This window comes from Epinephelus lanceolatus, chromosome 22 (genome assembly GCF_041903045.1).
Source record: "Epinephelus lanceolatus isolate andai-2023 chromosome 22, ASM4190304v1, whole genome shotgun sequence".
Classification (NCBI taxonomy): Eukaryota; Metazoa; Chordata; class Actinopteri; order Perciformes; family Serranidae; genus Epinephelus; species Epinephelus lanceolatus.
In genome coordinates, this window is record NC_135755.1 from 20,780,429 (window position 1) to 20,801,884 (window position 21,456).

The 21,456-nt window shown below is 41.8% G+C and overlaps 3 protein-coding genes across 4 annotated transcripts; all 3 read left to right on the forward strand.

Annotated features, from left to right (window-relative positions):
* The first annotated feature begins 918 nt into the window (after window positions 1-918).
* On the forward strand, window positions 919-5,477 carry ankrd46b (ankyrin repeat domain 46b). The gene is made up of 4 exons (XM_033651813.2): window positions 919-1,034; window positions 3,339-3,681; window positions 3,879-4,037; window positions 4,160-5,477. Exons 2-4 carry the CDS (start codon window positions 3,371-3,373, stop codon window positions 4,374-4,376), a joined length of 687 nt encoding a protein of 228 aa, XP_033507704.1. The 5' UTR covers window positions 919-1,034; window positions 3,339-3,370; the 3' UTR covers window positions 4,377-5,477.
* A 2,302-nt stretch (window positions 5,478-7,779) lies between these two features.
* On the forward strand, window positions 7,780-14,587 carry LOC117246441 (uncharacterized). 2 transcript variants are annotated; one of them, XM_078164069.1, is made up of 19 exons: window positions 7,780-8,402; window positions 8,482-8,534; window positions 9,261-9,350; window positions 9,826-9,950; window positions 10,036-10,179; window positions 10,382-10,432; window positions 10,567-10,740; window positions 10,826-10,910; window positions 11,000-11,217; window positions 11,427-11,580; window positions 11,745-11,962; window positions 12,040-12,157; window positions 12,246-12,460; window positions 12,964-13,081; window positions 13,163-13,332; window positions 13,413-13,510; window positions 13,587-13,714; window positions 13,811-13,870; window positions 14,064-14,587. In XM_078164069.1, exons 1-19 carry the CDS (start codon window positions 8,374-8,376, stop codon window positions 14,159-14,161), a joined length of 2,346 nt encoding a protein of 781 aa, XP_078020195.1. In that variant the 5' UTR covers window positions 7,780-8,373; the 3' UTR covers window positions 14,162-14,587. The 2 variants fall into 2 exon arrangements, with proteins under 2 accessions (XP_078020195.1, XP_078020196.1); XM_078164070.1 differs by having other exon boundaries at window positions 14,070-14,587.
* Window positions 14,588-14,865: 278 nt separating this feature from the next.
* On the forward strand, window positions 14,866-20,059 carry LOC117246305 (uncharacterized). The gene is made up of 19 exons (XM_078164071.1): window positions 14,866-15,025; window positions 15,114-15,169; window positions 16,366-16,455; window positions 16,544-16,671; window positions 16,760-16,900; window positions 16,968-17,039; window positions 17,135-17,305; window positions 17,383-17,479; window positions 17,566-17,783; window positions 17,901-18,051; window positions 18,120-18,328; window positions 18,428-18,545; window positions 18,624-18,829; window positions 18,909-19,026; window positions 19,117-19,289; window positions 19,385-19,482; window positions 19,564-19,682; window positions 19,755-19,889; window positions 19,962-20,059. The coding sequence occupies exons 1-19, from the start codon at window positions 15,003-15,005 to the stop codon at window positions 20,009-20,011; spliced, it is 2,373 nt and encodes a 790-aa protein (XP_078020197.1). The 5' UTR covers window positions 14,866-15,002; the 3' UTR covers window positions 20,012-20,059.
* Window positions 20,060-21,456: the final 1,397 nt, after the last annotated feature.

Sequence of the window (21,456 nt, forward strand, 5' to 3'; positions counted from 1 at the left end):
GCGGTTTAAAGGCATGCTTGCTTCAGCCCTTCATGGTCAAGGGTATAATTGACCGTTTTTGACTACTGTTTAATTGTACCTTTAAATTTCACCTTTCAGCACAACCTCAGCTGTGTGACTTTACAGTTATTTTTTCATTTTGACACTGTATTAACACATTGGACCTAAAGTCACACTAAAAACACCACCAGCAGGAAAGGGGGCGTCATGTTTTTGTTTTTTTTTTGGCTTGTGAGCACTTTCATTAGAATAGCCCGTTTTTACCGTTTGTTCCTGCACCAAACACGTACTAAAACAAGACGACAATATTCAGGAAAAAGCATGGTGTAAATTATATATCATAAGTCTGGTTTTACTTGGCCTATCAACACAATTTGAAACTGGTATATAGTTTCAAATTCGCACTTCCGACACAAGTTGAAACAGTGACTCAGCGAGGCTGCGTCTTGCTGCTACGTCATCTTAAATCGGTCACGTGATTTGGACACACCAGAGGGTTAAAAGTCTTCATATGACACCATTTATCATAGCAAGAAACTGTCAAATATGGTTATCCGTGGTGACAGGAGGGTCATGCATTTTCCCCTAGTCACTCAGGGAGGCTCAAGGAAACATATTTGTAGCTCCGGAAAGGAACATGATATCAGGCATTCCCCTGCTCTGATAAATTAAGTACAGTCCCTAACAGATTATTTTCATTGCCACTTTCACTTATGTAAAAGATGTGAAAACTTCTTCCACCACTGCAAAACACAACGAGATATGAATCAAATGTGATAAAAATAGTCAAGTAGATTTATTCAATAGTTTTTTAAATCATTAAAATTAAATTAATACATTAAATTATTACAGACCAATGGGAATAGGTAGAGTTCGTGGCCGCTATGACACCTCCCTGACGGTAGGGGGCGACAGAAGCCTCACTGTCAGCACTACAACAGAAGAAGCCTAGCATCACAACAACACAGCTACCAACGCTAGCTCGTAGGAAAGCGAACTGTATTTTTTTCTGCTAATTTGGAACATATTAACAGGTGAGTAACACAGTTTACAGCCTAAAGAGCATCTAAATTACATGTTAAGTTCATGTGAATGTCGCTACAGTCGTTAAATCACATATTAGTGTGTGTCAGCGGTGTGTAAAGGTTAGCTTGCAGGCTAACATTAGCCCCGCTAGCTTCTTGTGCTGTCATAATCTAACGTTTAATTCTGGTTCAAACTGCGAAGTCGCTGCATGCAAACAGTCTGGTGTGTCATAAAGATAAATGCGTAGCTACAATTTGATGTTGCTGCCATCTTTATCGCTGCAACATGGGCTGGGTAATGCCACAGTTGGCTAGATATTATACTGCAACCTGTTATTTTACAACACAAACATACAACATTACACTAACATTGGCTCAAAGTGATTTCTTGTGTCTTCTCCTGAACATAAAGGGCATTTTGGTGTGTGGTATGCAGGGTTTATACGTTTGCAGGTAATGTGTGCTGATGCTTATGTCTACACAATGATTTAAAGGGTTGTAGAGATCATTTGCAGTTTAAGAAGAAAGAAATAAGAAAGAATAATTAGACGATATGAAGTTGACATGTAGAAGCTGTCCCCTTGTTGAAGGTAACATTGTGTATGGCTCTGAATTAGATATTGTAAGTATTGGTTGGTAACTGTAACTGACAGACCATCTATGTCTTCTAATAACTTGTGTTTTGAGAGAGGGGCAGGTAAAGTGAGACTGTTTTCTTTTTTGTGCATAGACATGAGTGGAAAATGATTAAACTAAATTAATGTGTGTTCAGGTGAAAAGGTGTACTGGTAACCAATGTACAGTAGGGCTGCCAGGATTAGTCGCCTAATCGATGACTAATGGACTATTAAAATAATCTGTAACTATTTTAGTAGTTGACTAATTGGTTTGAGTCATTTTTCATAGAAAAGTACTATAAAAGTACCCCAAAATACTCTTACTGCAGCTTCTTACGTTCAAATATTGGCAGCTTTACACACTCTCCTATGACGGTGAAGTAAAACTCTTTGATGTGAGTACGAAACAAGACATTAGATGACATAATTTTGGAGTTTGGGAGAGACAGACCGACATTTTTCAACAATTCAACACATTTTTCGATAAAATTAGATTAGTCGACAATGAAAATAATCATTAGTTGCAGCCCTGATGTACAGAAGTACTACAAGTGAAGGTCTACAGCATTTTATTTCCATTTACAAGCTAATTAATGGCAGTAAAATGCACATATACATGTTACATTTTAAATGTTGAATAATAGCTTCCCAGTGCAGAAAGGGTGACTTATGTGTGGTACACATTTCTATGTAAAAAAAAAAAAAAAAAAAAATGCCAACATGTGTTATAACCAGAGTCTTGATTTGTCATCTTAAAAGTATTCTTAAACCACAATTTTAAGAATACTTTTTCACACTTAATTTGAGGGGTACACATTGGTTTGTCATAACACTTTAATCACCAAACTAACATTATATAAAATCCTCCTAGAGGAAATTACTCAGACTTTGCCATTAAGCAAAGGTCAAAGGTCAGGATTCATCCAAACAACAGCAGACCGAAATGAGATCTTAATCCTCGAATAGATGGAGCCCACACGCCTGGGCCAGACTGAACCTGCATCTCTTTCCTAAATGAGACTGTTGAGCCTCACAGAGACTGAAACTAATGTTGTGCTCAAAAGGCTCTTGCTCTCTTGTGAAATCAGTTTTATGACTGTTTGTTTATTATATGTTTATGACCAGGAAGCTGCTCTCAAGGTGTAGTTTACAGCACAGTTTATGAAGAAGAACAAATGCATTGTGGGCAACTGTTGGAAAGTGTAACAGGCTACACTGAATATAATGTATGCTCACATTTATGACACAGGAACAAGGGAATATTGAAGTGGCTGTAATTTATATTTTCATAATACTGGAGCAGATGATGTGAACATAGTGTGACATTGTGTCAAAGTTGTTGCTCATAGTGATGATCTACGGAGAATGATCACCTGACACTGCAGCTCTCCTGCTTTATTGAGCTTTATGGTGTTGTTCAGCTGTCCTGCTGTTTTGGTTCACTCTCGCTGCTTTTATTGTAATGAAATTCCAGTAACTATCACATGTGGGTGTCCACATACATTTGGCTATGTACTGTGTATCCAACATTCTGCGATTAACAACACCTATTACTAGAACTACTTAGATGTATTGCCCAGTATCCCTAAAAGCCTGTGAATGCACTTTCTATGGTTAAACTTTACTGACAAACCCCTCAGATTATTATCACTAATAAAACATATGTCGTGTTTTTCCTCTCTGATCCTCATTGCAGGTACGCTGGAATTTTCTGATACCCACTCGGACATGTCCTATGTCTTCATCAACGACTCGTCGCAGACCAATGTGCCTCTGCTGCAGGCCTGCATCGATGGAGACCTGCCGTTCGCCAAGAGGCTCCTGGAGACCGGATGCGACCCCAACATCCGTGACAACCGGGGCCGCACTGGCCTGCACCTAGCTGCCGCCCGGGGGAATGTGGACATATGCCGCCTCCTACATAAGTTTGGGGCTGATCTGTTGGCGACTGATTATCAAGGAAACACGGCGCTGCATCTGTGCGGTCATGTGGATACAATACAGTTCCTGGTTTCCAACGGGCTGAAGATAGATATCTGGTAAGAATACAATTTTATAATATTTTTATTTTAAATATTTTACTTATCATATTTTTACGCATAGTTTTATTGAAGTGCAACACACTTTTATGTTAATTAAAAATAAATTAAAATACACATTAATAAAAAGGTAGGTGAAATTACAGTTTTGATCTGGTTTCCCTTGTATTTCCTCTGTCGGTTGTCCTGCTTGATAGTAACCACAACGGCTCCACCCCTCTGGTGCTGGCGAAGAGACGCGGCGTCAACAAGGACGCCATTCGTCTGCTGGAGGGACTGGAAGAGCAGGAGGTGAAGGGCTTCAACAGAGGACCCCACTCCAAGCTGGAGACCATGCAGATGGCCGATAGTGAGAGGTAAACACGTGGGGAATGTGGGGATGATTCAGTGATTGAGACTAAGTCACAGCACTGAGCTGAACTCTTGGGACACATTCAGCCTACATATGTGTAACTGTGATTTCCTTTGTCTGTCCCAGTGCGATGGAGAGCCACTCCTTACTCAACCCCAACCTGCAGAGCAGCGAGGGCGTCCTGTCCAGCTTCAGGACCACCTGGCAGGAGTTTGTGGAGGATCTGGGCTTCTGGAGGGTGCTGCTGCTGCTGGTGGTCATCGCCCTACTCTCCCTGGGCATCGCCTACTACGTCAGCGGGGTGCTGCCGTTCTCCACCAGCCAGCTGGAGCTAGTGCACTGAGGGAGGTGTGGGATGAGGTGAGGTAAAGAAGAAGCATGAGGTAGAGAGGTAGCAAACTAAACAAGTGAAGTTCTGCTTTCGGCTGTGTTCATACCAGAACAGAAATCCAGATTTTTGTTTATCCTCAGCCCAGATCTTGTGTTTTTCTCCGTTATATAAACAGAGAAACATCATAATGTATTGTTAGTATAAAAAAGTATTTCTAAAAAGCAGTGATTCAAAGAACAAAACTCACTCGATTGAAAACTTGAACAAACTTGCAAGCTTGTGTGTGGTGATTAACAGAAGGGCCCAGGAAGTGTGTCACGTGTCGGTCCTGTTTAATTATTGTGTAACATATCCCCTTTAAAACGAGTTCACAGTTAAAGCTGCTTTTGAAAAAGTGTGTGAGTGAGACAACATGATGCTCTTGTTTTGTTTTAACGCAGTTATACAAAGACATTTCCTCGTATAACGCCTCTTCATTTCATTCATACTGTATGTTCTGTTACAAGCTGTATATTGCCAATGTTTTGTACCTTTTATTTTCTTATTTGTTTGATCTTTCAGTTGTGTTATTTATCAAATATCTGAATCTGCATTAATTTTCCTGCATACTGTACGTTTTGTTAATACACTGCACCCTTGCTGTCTGTACCCTTCCGTTTTTTGACCCGTCATTGAATCAGTATCTACTCCGACTGGACGCAGTTAAGCTGTGATGACTGAAAGTTGATCCCTCATGTCGTGTCGTCTGCTCACGTACAGATTAGAGAAGCACCTTGACTGTGTGCCTTTGTGAGAGAAAGCTTCACGTTTCACGACCGCTCATTGAGACATTCCTGCCAAAAGCATGTGGCTTTATTGCATTAAATCTACCCTGTTGTTGTAAACACCATATATAGGCACAATGCTCAAACTGTAGGATTATGGCGGCAGATTAACGGTCATTACTTTTGTTTGTTTTTTTGTTGTATATTCATTTTATCTTAATGTCCTTGTAAACCAAGTTGATTTTATTTGTTGTAGGTTTTCCACCTGTTGATTTTCTATGTACAAGTAAATCCTAATTTAATGTGGAAAGAGAATAAAATCATGTGTATGTATGATTCTAATCAACAAGGCGACTGCCCGTGTTGTTTGATTTCTGAATTCTCTGCTGAGCGGTGCATTCATTCACAAGGTATTGTGGTTACAGAGGTTGAAGTGAACACGGGGAACTGAAAATCACAGTTTAGAAATATGTATAAAACATAATGTGTCTTTAATCCACCAAGAATGCTTCTGTAGGGATTCTTGTACATGGTTGTATTTTTTCCAGCATGTTATCTTGATGTGAGGTGGTAAAACAGCCATTTTTATTTGACCCTTCCTTGATACGTTACATTCTGCTTTCTGAAAATGGTGTTTTCACTCCAAAATGCAACATTATAACCCTTTAATCTTTTATTTGATTAATCCAGAGTGTCTGCAGGTCATTTAAAATGAGTTAAGCTGTTGTGTGTGAAAGTCCACGCTTCTGATGTTACAAGTCTTTAAACCTACCACTGAACATAATACTTTTTACGTCATGTTTGTGCTGCCTGTTGGCAAAAATGTAGTTTAACCTAACTCACTCTAATAACCACATTCCTACATAAACCTAGTTACTTGCTTTTATACTGACCTGCAATGCTTGAACAAAAAAAAAAGAGGATTTGTCTAAAAATATGTCTTAATTATCTTAAAAATGATCTTGAAAGGGTTTAAAAAAGCATTACATTTAAGATACCTGTAGACACCCTGTAATCAGAAACAGGTCTTCAGGTATTACAACTTATAAAAGTAAAAAAAATATGTAAGAATGGCAGGGTATATGGGTCAAAAACATTTTTTTAAGGCAACCATATGCAGTAAAGGTTAATAAATCAGGCTCAGAACCAATGATAACACATCCGATCGACCATTTAAAAGCAACTAAAAACAACCATACAGTTCCTGGAAAAATATGACGTATGTAAAGGAACAGTGGCCTTGCATAGTATTACAGTTTTTCTTGATATCTGGACATGTTAAATGAAGGTTGGATTCACTTGATCTTCATCATCACCTTAGTGCAGCAGAAGTCTTCTTGTGCAAATGTGTTAACACTTTTACATTGGTTTCACACCCTTTTTTAAACATAGATCTCATAGAAAGACCCCAAAACTCTATTGGAATAACTGTATAACAAAAGGAAAACACCTCTTGACAGCTGTTGGACATTATTTGCATAATTATGACTCTAGTCCAGCTGTGTGAAACTCTTGCACAACTCTTCAGTCAGCAATCAGTCCTCATCTATCTATAAAATATGACACCTCTGTGTTTCTATTTACAAGCATGGACCAAAGAGGCCAAAAGCATGTAAAAATTAATAATGAAGGATATCAAATGAATGTTGAAAACATACTTAGAAAATGCTTCTGTCTCAGTTTCTCAGTATTTCAAAAGGGCATCTCAAAAAAGTGTAAACCACCGGCCTCAACAGGGGGTCCATGACCCCTAGGTGGTACTCTGAGTTACTGCAGGAGCGCCAAATTATTTTATAGTTTATAGTTTTATAGTTTTTTTCCCCCCAGAATATTTGAAACATGTCTGAAAATGCACTTTTATATTTATCTCCTTTTCATAAAAAAACAGCCCATTTCATTTACAGTACACAACATTAATGACAGGCTACGTGTTGCTCATGAATCCTCCTGCAACCATGAAAGTGAGCTAACTCACACTATTATTTTAATACCTTAGTGTTGTATGCACCAGAAAATGGTATGTTTGTAGAAGAAGGAGATATACTTTATTAATCCCTGAGGGGAAATTCAGTGTTTTCACTCTGTTGTCATATACACACAGGCTCAAAATACACACACATGCACAAACAGGACCTATACATGCATTAAACAGAGCGCCCCAAGTAGTCCACAGTCCATATTGAGTCTGGATAGGGACTTGAACCTGCAACCCTAATTTTCTATAAAAGTGAACTGCTTGGCAACCAGACCAGGCATCTTATTGAGTTTTTATTTGTCAAATTGTGTGGCTTCTCTGGGCTAGTAAAAGGGTCTGGGCATTTAATTGGGACTAGGCTTTTAAATTTAGTTTTATAGTATGCACAGACTCAGTGATCACAGCCTGGGCATGGATACTAGCAGACACAGCAGACCTGGCTGCTTAGAGGAGACAGGCTGTGTCAGCACTGTCCACAGAAACAGACAACATCAGGACAAATTAAACGTTAAGTCCAAGATTTCGTACACTCACTGACTAAAATGCATCATCTATTTGGAGAAAATAGTGTAGCCATAGATGCAGCACAATATGTCAGTGCAAGTCTCAGGCTAAGAGTCAACATTAATTTCCTCATAGATCACGCTCTGCCTTTTATTTACCCCCCCCCTAATGAGGTTATGTTTTTAAGTTTATGATTATGTATTAATACATCCTTGTTAAGTGTGCCTTTAATATATTCCATTGCAGTTAACTGAATTCACTGTCTTCAATTGTAATTGTGTTTTTGGTAACACATGAAATGTCGTGACAATAAAGCTTGAATTGAATAATGTGAGGGTAAGCCAATCAGAGGCAGAGTAAGGTGCAGTAAGCCAATCAGAGGCAGAGTAAGGCAGAGAAGGGCGGGACATACTGTCAACATCCGGGAGTGTATTTACATTAGTGACACGGATGTCCACTCGGTGTCGCTGTAATACCGCATTTTAACCTATGATTTTAACCCAGAGGCTGACTTTGTTCAACACTTTACATAAACACTTTATGACATATCTATGTAAGGTTTTTGCTAATTAACTTTGAGAGTAATTATAAGCTGTGTAAAGACGAAGGCCGAGTAAACGGAAGTGAATGCTAATTAGCTTCTCAATTAGCTTAACAGGTGAGTCAGTCAAAATGGCGGCCCTCCCGAAGGTAATCACCACTAACAGCTTTAAAATCGAGACCTACAGTTACATCAACTAGCTAAGTCTACATTTGCACTCCAGAAATGAAAATATTTGTCCATATTGTGTGTGGGTATGTTCCAAGTGAAATGCAAAAGCTTAATTTTTAATTATAGCCTCATTCAAACAGTGATGTAGTGTATTTGTTTCAGTGCGGTGTTTCTCCTCGCCTCACCTCACTGTGTCAGCAGTCCAGTGCCAACAGGTAAGACCAGTTTAATAAAACTGTGCTAAAATACCTGCGTCATGATATCAACAAGAAATATGTCAGGACCAGCGAGCTCTGGGGGGTCCTTCAGGGGACTCCTGGGGGCTGGTTATTACTTCAGCCTTGCTAATAAAATGCTTTTCTTTAAATTTAATATACTACCTTCCTATATGCAGTTTTATATGTCAGGGGAAATACTTTTATCACTGTTACAGAGCTCCTGTCTGAAATTATATACAGGATAAGATTTACAATACAGTGTTGCATAGTGCAGTGTGGAATGGCTACATACTGTAATTTTATTGCCTCCCTCAACATTACATTGTCTAATAACATACGTTTTCCTTTACCACATACACATACTGTATAGGGAAAGGAGGAATTGCTACAGTAATATTATTTTTATGATATCAGTGGCTTTATAATGTGGGAAATTGTGCTAAATTATACATAAAGTAATCAAATGTACAGTATGTTCAAAGCAGTGTGCCTCACTGCTATGCGTCATATCACCACCAAGCCAGTAAATTTAAAACAAAGAAAATTAGATTAATTAATCATGACACAGTTCCACCTAAAGTCGCTATACAATAATATAAAATGTTTGCCTCGCCCTCCTGTACGTATTTTTCAGTGCAATGAAGAAGGCCCAGGGTACGCTGAAACATCTGAATTAACTAATCTAAGTTTAATGCATTTTGGTGCCATTCTGAATATTTTCAGAAACATTTCAGACCAAATGTCTTGATCGTCACTTCTGGCTTTCTGTCAAGTCCAGCTTCATTGGCCGGGTGATTCGTTTTGACTTTGAAGGTATGTCTCTTTATCCTCCTGAAGCCTGTTTTCCTCCAACATGGTATTGGTTCAGTTCCAAATCCGCACGTAATTTTGTACCGCTCGGAGCATTTTGACCAAAAATTAACTACAGTACAGTTGGCTCTCAGTTGGAACCAAAAAATAGTAAGTTTATCTTGACCTGATGTGCAAACCTTGACAACATCAGCGAGCATGTTTACAGTTAACTTCTGTTGAGCAACGTCCTTCATTAATGACACATCCTTGATTACAATGGTTCTGCGTAAAAATACTGAAAAACACAAGCTTGTTCGCTCGATAGCACCAAGGTTCCACAAATCCTGAATGGAACTGCTTCAAGAACCAGAGCTAATTTGGTGGGCAAGGGGTGCTTGAGAAAAATAGGAACCAGAGAGGGTCTTTGTTGATGGAATTGTTTGGATTCTGCTTAGGTATCCATACATGTAAATGACCTTTTGATGTAAACCACCAGACCAATATGGACTCCACTTCCTGTCTGATCACGAGGCCACGCTCTGTGGTTACACTGTCCTAATCAATGACGTTGGAGACCTGGTGTTTCGTGCCTCCTTCCTGGCCTGTCACGTCCACAGTGAGGTAGATTTTTCTACATTTTTATACTTTGATATGTGGCAGGATTCCATTCTTAACAACCTACCACTCGTGTATCTCTCCTCTGCAGAGAGGCACAGACTATCACCTGCGTCTTTGGTTTGTGAACCTGCAGGCGGATGGGAAAGCAGCAGCGTATCCCTTTCAGCTCAGCTGCTCTCTCCAGGGGCGCTGGAGCACCAGAGAGATCGTGTGTGAGGAAAACTATATGGAGGTGAATTACTAACCTGTGTAGTTATGTCATCACATCCACACTTTTTATGGTGGTGGAAGAGATTTGACGATATACTGTGTTTAAGAGAAAGAGATTTGTGTTTAATTTTAAAGGTTTTTTTTTTCCAAAACATATGCAAGGGCCAAGAGAAGATTCAGGCCATTTATGAAAGGATACAGAGCCTTATTTTTTTCCTCTCTAGGTGTCTGTGCAGCAACCTATCCTGCCCATTACATCCAAAAAGAAGTTGAAGGTTAGTAAATGGCAAGACAAGAGGATTTAAAATAAATTGCATCCTGTGTGCAGGATGAATGTGCGGTTTTAAATGAGGTTTTGCTCTATGGCTTCATAAACAAGTTGATTAGACACATCTTTGTCACTGAGCAGGGAGCTGACGAGGCAGCAATGGCTGTGATGTTCCACACAGATGACCAGTCACCAGAGGAAGTGAGGGTGTTCTCCCCGATAGAGGCTGCTGCTCTTGGCTACCACATCTCACTGCATGGCTCTCACCTCACCCTCCGCTGCCCCTACTCCTCCCGTTTCTCATACTTTGTCAAGGTATTCAGAGACGATATTCTTTGCAGGGGTCTCAGTGCAATGTTTTGTTATTTTTCTGGATGCGGTGTGTGGGTGTTTTTCCCAGGAGAGTGGAGTGGATTTAGAGATTGTCAGAGCAATCATCCTGTACCAACTCCTGGCTGTTGAAATCACTGCTGCCTGCACACTGAGTTAGTACAGTTTATCAGTATTGCACTATTGTACAGTTGCAAAATATCAGAGTGACATGTCCCCTCGCTCTCCCCTTTCTCACCCCCAGGTGAGGCTACAGCTGATGGGTCTGACCTGCTGTGGACTGTCCCTTATATTCTCTCTCCGTTAGTCCACGGTCGGTTCAGAGACAGAGGCGTTAGGGTCAGAGTAAACGGCCGGGCTCTGAGTGAGTCTGAAAGTAAAAAGAGGGGATACAAGATGGGCCTGCAGGAGGGGAGAGTGGAGGTCAGGATTCCTGTTGGAGCCCATGGTGGACACATTAAGGTATACAAGATGTACTATAGGACAGTGTCACTGTCTCCCACTTTGTTATTTTGTGACAGATAATAAGATGATTTATAGGATGAGGAAGAAAAATTATATTTGTGTTGAAGAAAATTGTGAATTTTTTTTTTTTTTTTTGTGAATGGCTCTAAAGAAATCAGTTGTACAGAATGTTCTGTCGTGAGTTTTGTCTGCTGTAATTCTTCCAGAGTGGTGTTGTGAGGGGACAGTACAGCCAGTCCATGCCCACAGATCTGTTCTTCATGAGTCAGTGGGAGGATGAGCGCTGGCCTTTCACGCAGCATCGCTCCTTCAGGCTCCTCAAGACTCCTCTCATCCCACAAATCCCAGTCCTCACCAACAGTAAGGCTTTCCTAAGCCACAATAATACTAATATTAACTAATATTTAGTAATATTTGGCTAATAAAAAAGAACAAAAGAGGTAGAAATACAGATTATGTGTACTTCCAATGTGGTAAACACACTGCCATCACTGATCTCTCTCTCTCTCTCTCTCTCTCCACAGATACAGGCCTATCTGACGGATCGTTCTCCGCCATATTAGGCGTCTTTGCACCTGATGTTTCCCTCCAGAGAGTGACAGTAGATGGTGGTGGTGGTGACTTTTTAACCTGGACCCAGAGTGACACAGACGACCTCAGTGTGTCCAGGATCTCCCACGCCAACGGGAGCCACTCCTACCAGCTTCGTTTCCCGTTGTCACACCCAAAAATAATCCCAGAGGTCAGACTGACACTGAGCCACTTTTATTTTGTTTAGAAGACCAAAAATATCTGAAACAACCTCCTGTTTGATCCCAGTATATAGGTGGTGGCTATGAGACGTACAGGCTCTCCTTCTCCTTTACTTTTAACATCTTACCCAGCGGAAAGGTGTTTTACCATCGAGCTACTATAGAGCAGAGTGTCGAATACACAGGTGAGAAATTCAGTCATCATCATAGATTTAGAGCAGTTTGTGTGGTTTAAATCAGTATACTTATGATTCCCCTTCTAACCTGGTGCAGCTCCACGTTCCCCCAAGCTGGAGGGGAAGTGCACAGAGAGCAGCCTGCTGGTGCTGCTGCGCCACGGGACCAAGACCGAGCTGCAGTGGGAGCTGTTCCTCAGAGCTCACAAGCTGGACTGGGACCTGGTGGAGATGGGTGGGTTTGTGGTGGAGGCGGAGGAGGACTACTTGTCTGTGGAGATCCCCTTTGACAGCCCTGGGATGAACTATGAGGTAACCAATCATAGTCAAGAGGTCCAGTATTGAGTGAGACCACTGTAGCCAGCAACAGCGAAACAGGCTGCAGTCTAACCTCTCAGGGCATTGAAACACTGCCAATTTACGTCCCCTAAAAGTGCTTGTTTTGGCACTGATGGGCTCAGGTTTTTATTCTAAGTGTCTGACAACATTTTGGAAGGGATCCTTACAGATATAAGCCGGTTTTTAAAAGTATAAGATGCTTTTTCCTTGAAACAGAAAGACCCTGAAAATTGCTATCGCCAAAACCACCAGATTCCATTCAAAAAAACACTAATTTTATCATTGTAAAGTGCACTTAATTCAAAGTCAGTAGAAGCAAATTAAAACTCATAAAATAACCTCCTAATTCACCTAGTTAGATGTGATAATATGTTGACTCCATACACTCTAAAATGACTATTTATTTAAATGGAGTCTGGTGAGTTTGGTGCTCTGCTGTAATAAAGCACGTTTGCTCCTTTTCTTCTCCCACACAGGAACTGACATTGCAGGGTCTTGTCGCAGGAGTGGAAGTGTCTGTTGTGGATGCAGCGTCTCTGAAAGTGGAGGACAGTCTCGTCCATAAATGCACTTTTCCAGCGAGAGAGCTGCTAGGTACACACCACAAGCTCAAACTGAAGCATATTTGTGTGTTAGTTTATAATGATCTTCACACTCGCAGTGTTTCTCTGACAGTATGTTTGCCAGAAGGGAGGATGGTGGCAGTGGTCGACACCACCCACACCATCCCACCCACTCATCCCAACCGAACCACGCTATTGGACCCCAGTTGTGTTCCCATGGAGACGGACAGTGCTAGAGCTCTGTTCAGCTTCAGCCTGGATTCCTGTGGGACAACTGTAACTGTGAGATAATTTAATTAACTTGGATTAACAAAGAAAGTACTCGCTCTGGCCTCTGTTCTGATCCTCTCATGTTTCCTCAGACTGAGGGAAGTCTCCTTGTTTATGAAAACCAGATCAGTTACCCTCAAGATTTTCTGCCTTTGGGTGATCCTCTCATACACAGAGATTCTCCATACAGGTTGGAAGCATACACACTGAACTCAGTCTGTCTTTTAACCACATGATGGTGTTGATGTAAGTCTTGTCTGTTCTAGGCTGACAATTCAGTGTCGCTACCCAGCAAACGATAGCCGTACTGTGGCTATGCAACACCCTTTGCACTCCTCTCTGGACCTTTCACCCACGCCAGTCAAAGGCACACAGAGGGAAGCTGCAAGCACAGGTGTGTGTTTGTAAAACTCAAATGTCAGAACATCAGACCAGTCCATCTGCAACTCATATTTAGTATTTGTAATGTAAATGTGTGAATGTTTTTCAGCACAATCAGGCCAAAGAAAATCAAGAGTGAATTTGGAAGGAAAGCAAAACCTTCATCAAGGTAGTGAAACTTTATTTAAACTGTATTCGAATCATTGTGCTAAATGTTTTGTAAATCTGCTTTGTATTGAAACTGAACTTGGGGGGATCATATTACGAAAATGAATTATGTGTTATAAAATTAACATACATCAATATAAATTGATGTAGGGAAGGAACATGATGTTTAACCTTTTGTTTCCTCATTTCTGGAGTTTCAGTCGGGATCAAATGGACGCTTGTCTTCATTCTGCTGTTGCTGATGCTCTGCACATGGGTGTGTGCATACGTAACCTGTAAATTAAATAAATGAATGCTGTTTTATTTTACCTTTTTATTAGGTCTTTGTTGTAAGTTATTGAAGTGAATTCTCTTTAGTGTCTATCCTGACAAGATATGAGAAATAAAAAAAAGGTTGGGTTTTTTTGTGAACTTGTAATTCAGTCTGTGAGTTTCTTAAATTATTCATTTTTTATTTATTTATTACTCATTACTGCTGGCATTGTCTACATCAGTGGTTCCAAACTGGTGCAGCCAGGGGGTCCAGATTGCTCCTTAGTCATTAGTTCAAGGTCCACACACTTTAATATATTGGTATTCACTGGCTCTACAGCAGTAAACGGCAGTTCAAAATAAAAGCCCTGTGCTGGAAGTTAACTGTAAGAATAAAGTGCATTTTTTACAAAGTTGACATGTTCGCAAGTCACTTATGGTCCATCCAGAATGGACCCACGAACCACTTTTGGACCACGACCCGTCACTTGGGAACCACTGATCTACATCAAGTATCTTCAAATAAAAAAAAAAATAAAATAAAAAAAAAAACCTCTAACCAGAGAGAAACACTTGCATGGAAATGAGCCATCATTAATGTCATTTGTCACACCTGTGCTTTTCCTGCTGTGAGACACGGTCCAGTGATTGAAAGACAGCTTGATTGCTGATGAGTTACACATGTGGCTTTAACACTGAGGGCCTCTGATTGGTCAGTGAATAAACTGACTTATAAAAGCTGGTGTAGCAGACAGCAACACATGGTGCCAGTTTGATCAGGATATACACCAAGCAAGTGTTCACTTCAGCTTGTGTTGGTTAGCAGGTGTAGTTTGCTAGCAGTTAGGCTAGCTTTAGACACTGCCAGCACATCAGTGGCTATGGCTTTTGGGTTTTACCTTGGGTAAGGTGCTTTCATTGCAGTTTGTGAGCTGTTAGTTGACATCAGTCCACCTGTATGTTTGCAACTTATATCTGCTTTTGTCTTACAGTGGGGTTTTGCTCCTGTCTGTGTGGGCAACTGCAAAATGTGATCCTATTCCTGATGGTAAGATTTCAGCTGTTTGCCTACAGGCATTTAATTATAACTTAAAGGACAACTTCAGTATTTTTCAACCTGGGCCCTATTTCCCCATGTGTATGTGTGCATATGATTCATGGGTACCACTTGTTCTAAAATTGGTTCAGTATTGAGCCGCGAAACGAGCTAAAACGGTAATGGGGGCAAATGCGTCCCGTGTAAAAGTGCTTTTTTGGCCACTGACCGGTTCATATCGCCAGTGCTATCTCTGTAGATAGCATATTGTAGCGGCCCTGGGGCAGTGGTGAGTGTGAATGAGTGGAGTCAGCTGTCAGTCAGTGTTGGAGCAGAGAAGGGGAGGGCGTCCCCGCTTGGTAATGTAAGTGAGTATGTGTGTGTGTGAAGTGTTTTTTCGCCACTGACCTGTTCAGATCGCCAGTGCTATCTCTGTAAATAGCATACTAACTTAGCCTTTCCCTTACCTCTGGGCTGTGTGATGTCACGAGCTTTGCTCCACTGTGTCTATAGGTTTCTGTACTCGGACAGCCGTTTTCTTGAGGAAGAGGTGTTCCGGGATTGGAAGTCTTCTCTTCTTCGGCTGGCAATAGTCATCTTGGGAGAAGTGAGCACTGCAGACCCGATGGTCTGCAAGGCGCAGTGTCTGGAGAGGAGTGTTAGCATCCATTTGTAGCACAACTAGCCACAACTTCAGCATCTCGCCGTCCGACAAAGGCAGGCTGTGAAAGCTGTACGGGGTGTTGCGCGACATCCTGTTCTTGCGTTCGGGGAAAAAGGCCCGTTTATTTGAGTACTCCAAAAACTCCGGTAACACTCCAGAGGGTAGCACGTAAAAGACTCAGTCCTCTGACTCTTCTAGCGTAACACACATACTCATTTACAGTACCCAGCGGGGCCGCCCTCCCCCTCTCTGCTCCAACATTGACTGACAGCTGACTCCACTCATTCACACTCACCACTGCCCCAGGACCGCTACAATATGCTATCTACAGAGATAACACTGGCGATCTGAACCAGTCAGTGGCGAAAAAAAGCACTTTTATATGGGACGCATTTGCCCCCATTACCGTTTTAGCTCGTTTTGCGCTTCAATACTGAACGAGTGGTACCCATGAATCATACGCACACATACACATTGGGAAATAGAGCCCAGGTTGAAAAAAAACCAAAGTTGTCCTTTAACACACCTTGTTTTGTTCATGCAGAAGTTCTTCACATGGAGTGTCATTATCGCTTCTTCATGATAGCTGTTGATCTCTCATTCACTGGGAATGAACCTCACTTTGAGGCCTTTGGTAAGTCCCGGGCAGCTTGGCCACAAATTAAAATGAAGCTGATTGGATGTGCAGGGGCGTGTTGGGTCTAATAATGTTTGTCTTCCAGATGGGACAGGCGTGCACGCCATCACTGAGCAGTATGCAGCTCAGTGTGGCTACACTGTCAGTGTTCTCCCTCTAGCCGGCCATGTGGAGCTCCGAGCCTCTTACTTCAGCTGTCACACTGACAACACAGTGTGTATAAGTTGCATATAAAACAGTGTTTGACTCTTACTGTACAGGTTAGGTGTGGCATCCTATAATTTTCTACTTGGTCTTTCAGAATGACGAAGAGTTCACTTTTAACTTCAACCTGATTGCGACTCATGAAGGAAAGGAGGTCACCTATCCCATGAACAAGACCTGTTCTCCAACTCTTCCCTGGTCTCCCAGAGAGGTTACCTGTGAGACCAACTACATGGAAGTAAGCTAGATAGATGTAATATTATTGTGGAAGTTGTTAATGTTTACTAATCCTGGCTTCTCTGTAGGTGTCTGTGAGGAGTGTAGTGACCTGTCCATCTGACAGAAAGAAATATGACTGGAATGCTGCTCTACAACCTGTATGTCTCAACTTGTTTTCTTGAATATTTGATTCTTGTCGCCTATGTATCTGGATTAATAATATAGTAAGCGGAGGTGTCTGTCTCCCCTGTAGGCCTACTCATCAGCTACTTCAGACTGGCAGGTGATGTTTCACAGAGATGGGGAGCAGATGATGCCTATGAAGCTCTCTGAGGCTCATGAGCTGGGTTATGCATTTGACTTGACTGATGGAAGGCTGGTATTTCGTGCTCCGTATGGACAACCTGACTCATTCAGCACTGAGGTAAACAACTGATGCTTAATGTCAGTCTTGTAAAGCATGTAGTCCAAAGCAGGTTTTGATTTGGAGTCTCTTTCCAGGTGAATGGTGTTCCAGTAGAGGTGGTCCATGCAACTCTTGTTTCCAGACAAAGCTGGGTGGTCCTCATGGTCGACCTGGAGGCTGCTTGCTCCACAGGTCATTGCTACAATCTCACATTTTCCATAGTTTCTCTTTTTCCATGACGGTTAACAAGCAAAGCTGTAATGTTGTGTAATCTTCAGATGAAGGATCATATGATGACAGTGGCTACATGATGTGGGCAACTCCTGAGGTGCTGCACTCGCTGGTGTCCGGTCTACACAAGACACAGCTCAACATTGGAGTCAATGGTGAACTTGTGGAGCAGCCAGTTGCAGAGAAGAGGGGCTACATTGTGGAGAAGCACAATACTATAGTCCAGATCAGCATCCCCTATAATGCTGATGGAGGATACAGGAAGGTCAGGAAGCACGGTCGTGACCCTAATGTAGTTTATGTCAGCTAGAAGGATCAGGTTTATTGCATATTGAAAAACTTCTTCACAGGAAAGATGTGATGAGATACTTGGTTTTTGCAGAGCTTGGTGTCTGGCGACCTCTACGAGTTCTACATCTTTCACCTCTACTTGGAGCAAATCTCAGTGGAAGAGGACCAAGTTGACACCAGAATTCGTTTCCACAGGACGCTGGCGACGCCTATGCTGCCACGCCCTGTTTTTACTGAAAACAGTAGGTCTGATTACAAACCCATTCATCAAGTTGATGCAGCAATAATCTGATTGCCTTTTTCATTTCAGGAACAGTTCTTGAGGAGCGCATATTCACTGTCTACCTTGGAGACGTCCCTGAGGACGTTGAGTTGGCTTCTGTTAATTTGAATGGACAAGAATTTACGGTTCCACTTACAAACACAAGCAGCCACACCATCACAAAGGTTGTTCATCCCAACAACACTTATGGCTACACTCTGAGGGTGCCTTTTGATGACCCTGTTGTCATGCAGCAGGTAAAAGGTCTTTAATTTTGACCAGATGTGTGTTCAGATTAATGCTGGTTTTATACATGGAAACAGCCTGCTTGACTCAGCCAGAATTCTGTCTCCTAGTTCTCTAAAGAAGATGCAGCCATGCAGCACACACTGGACATCAACTACACACTGACCGTCTTGCCTGAGAACGAGCCTTTTCACCAGCTGGTGTCAGTCATGGCCTTATCTGATGCCTGTAAGTCCTTTTACTTTTTAGCTTTGGTCAATCCTACTCGTACATTAAGTGGTTAACCCTTTGTCTTGTCTTTAACAGCTCCTCCAGCTTTTGACGCTGTCTGTTCTGAGTCCGGCATCAGCTTCAGACTGGACCACCGGCCTTTTGACTACCTGTGGGTGATCAGTATCGACTCAGACCCGCTGACATCAGAGCTGGCAGCCCAGCATGGCTACATCATGAGCAACGACAGCCAGAGTCTGCTGCTCGACGTGCCGCTCTTCACTCATGGCTACGAGTACAAGGTGAGATGAGGAATGACTTGACGGCAATCATTTAGTTCTGAATATGGAGGTCAGTGACTAAGATGCACATGTTTTATAGGACATTACTTTGAATGGCTTCACTGGCACCTTCGAGATCCTCATGCGGGATCCTGAAACATCAGAGGTTCAGAGTTCAACTGTCAAGACTTGCCCGTTCTCCAATACTGAATTCATTAGTAAGAACATCAGTCTTTTTTCTTGTTCACTGTAAGGGCAGTTGGGCCTCCATATGGTTGGCATATGTGCTTAAACATGTCTGTCTTTAGTGTGTTCAACTGACGGGAAGATGACTGTGGCAGCTGACTTGTCTCTGGCCATCCCAAGTGGAGGAGTTCCTGCTAGAACCAACCTCCGAGACAAATACTGTGGACCCAAAGAGACGGACAGCACCAGGGCTCTCTTCTCTTTTCCACTCAACAGCTGTGGATCCATCGTCAAGGTACAAATTTCTGATGTAAAGGGTTGCATTTAATTCAACAAAACGACACTTGCATCTGGCGCTTGCACCAACATGTTATGCTTTTCTTTCTCCAGCTCGGCAAGGAGTATGTGACCTATGAAAACGAGATTTTCTTCAGCAAGAAGCTGCGTGCTCTGAAAAATCCAGCAGACTCCAGCTACGATATTGACAGGTATATCTTCAACCCAACCTCTCTGCCTTATGGCTACAAGAGGTGTAAATAAACAAACTATTTATCCCCCTTGTCTGGCAGAGTGACGATGCAGTGCACATATCCTCTGGCTGGACTGTTCCGCCTCTTCTCAGTGTACAGGTTTGAGTCTGACACAGTTGGTGTGGGCCGCATCGTGCATTCTGCGTACTCCACCGAAGGTAAGCAGTTCATATGAATAAACTACAACACTTTACATGATCGCCTGCTGACAATCTGACCTTGCACTCTAGGTCTAGAGAGTCCCACCATCAAGCCCACTACAGTACCTACTACCAGGCGCACCAGAAGACCTGTCTCATTTAGACCTGGTTACCAGCCTCCTGCTCAGTACATCAAAGTATCAAGCTTTCTAAACAGAAGGAAAGGTAGGTTGGTTGCTTGGTTATTTGAAATTTGGTTAAATGTAAGCATTTGTTCATCTTGAATTCTCTTCACAGGATCTAGAGGACCATCTCAAGCTAAAGTGACTCTATATTCTGGATTGTAATTGCATGGATTTTAAATATAAAGTTCAATAAATGTTTGTCTTAAATGCTCTTGTATTGTCATTGAGACTTTAACTTCCTGAACATGTAAGGACAAACCTTGGTAACTTGGCTGAGTAGCAGCAGTAACAAACCAAAAGCTTAGTGCAGGTTCATATCTGTACATGAGTCTGTTTCCTAGATACAGAGCATGATGCTTGAGCTGCTTGGTTGAACCATGAGTTTTAAGTGTAGTGTGACTTTCAAAGTCTGTTTATGGGTTTTGGAGTATAACTGCTTCTGTTAAGTGTGTAAAACCTTTCAAAATCTGAGTGCCTTAAATTCCTGTCATTATCAGTTGGAGCTCAAGACTAAAAGTACAGTACAGGTTTAAAAATAAGAACCTTTTGGCTGGGAAGAAGTGAGCTTATTAGATTTGTGGCACATTATCATTTCTGCTTGAGCTACAACCAAAGACGCCACCACGTTTCTTTCACACTGATCATCTTCTGTCTGGGACATCCCAAAATTGCACAGTATATACCAGGCTTTAGCTGGGACTGGCATAGCACACCCAAATCTTATGAGCGGTCTGTAGTACTTGTGGGTTATGCAAGCACCAGATTTTGACACAGAAGACTGACTTAAAAGTGTGTTTTGCTCCATCAGTTTGATAGTCTAGCTGTCCATTGATTTAGCATTGCGCTCTGAACATTATTCAAGCACAAGTCTCCTTATTGCCTGAATCAGTGACTAAAATGAGTAAGAAATGTAATGTTCTTAAAGTAAAATTAAGTGTAGTCACTGCATGACTCCTAGATATCCATGCATGCACAAGTAAAATGAGGAGCCCATGTGAAGGTCTTCCTGTGGCCTAACATTTCTGATACCCAACAGACTTGTCAGCTCCTAATGTTCAGTTTCCAGTCTGACATTGCATCCACTCTGATTGCTGTGGGAGCCGGGGATTCAGTTTTCCCAAACCATCACTAGAAACCCACGCCTGAATCTAACATTTGATGTCTATGTCGATGAGTAGCCATGCTGACGTACTTGTTTTGCCGGGGTTTTAAGAGTGCAGCGAAGTAAAACAAAGTGATGTGAGGCAGTATTGAGAAGACATGTTGATTTACAGCCTCAATAGCGTCCATCTTGTCCATAGATCGTTTCATTGCTATTCTGGTGCTAAAACGCCTTTGATCCCTGTTTACTTCCTGTCAGATTCTGCATCAACAAACCTAACAGGAAATACAGAGGAAACCACTTAGAATATTTATGTATGTTTGAAACAGTCTGTAGTGCTCATCATTGTTTTTGTTGTACCTCTTGACAACAGCTTCACAACAGTATTAGTCCCACCCATGGCGCTGATAGGCGAATTGTTAGTCCCTTCCTGCGCTCATTGGTTGTTTCTTATTTCAGCAGGGAAACTGTTGTTTCATGTTACAGTACCAAACAAATCAGTCAA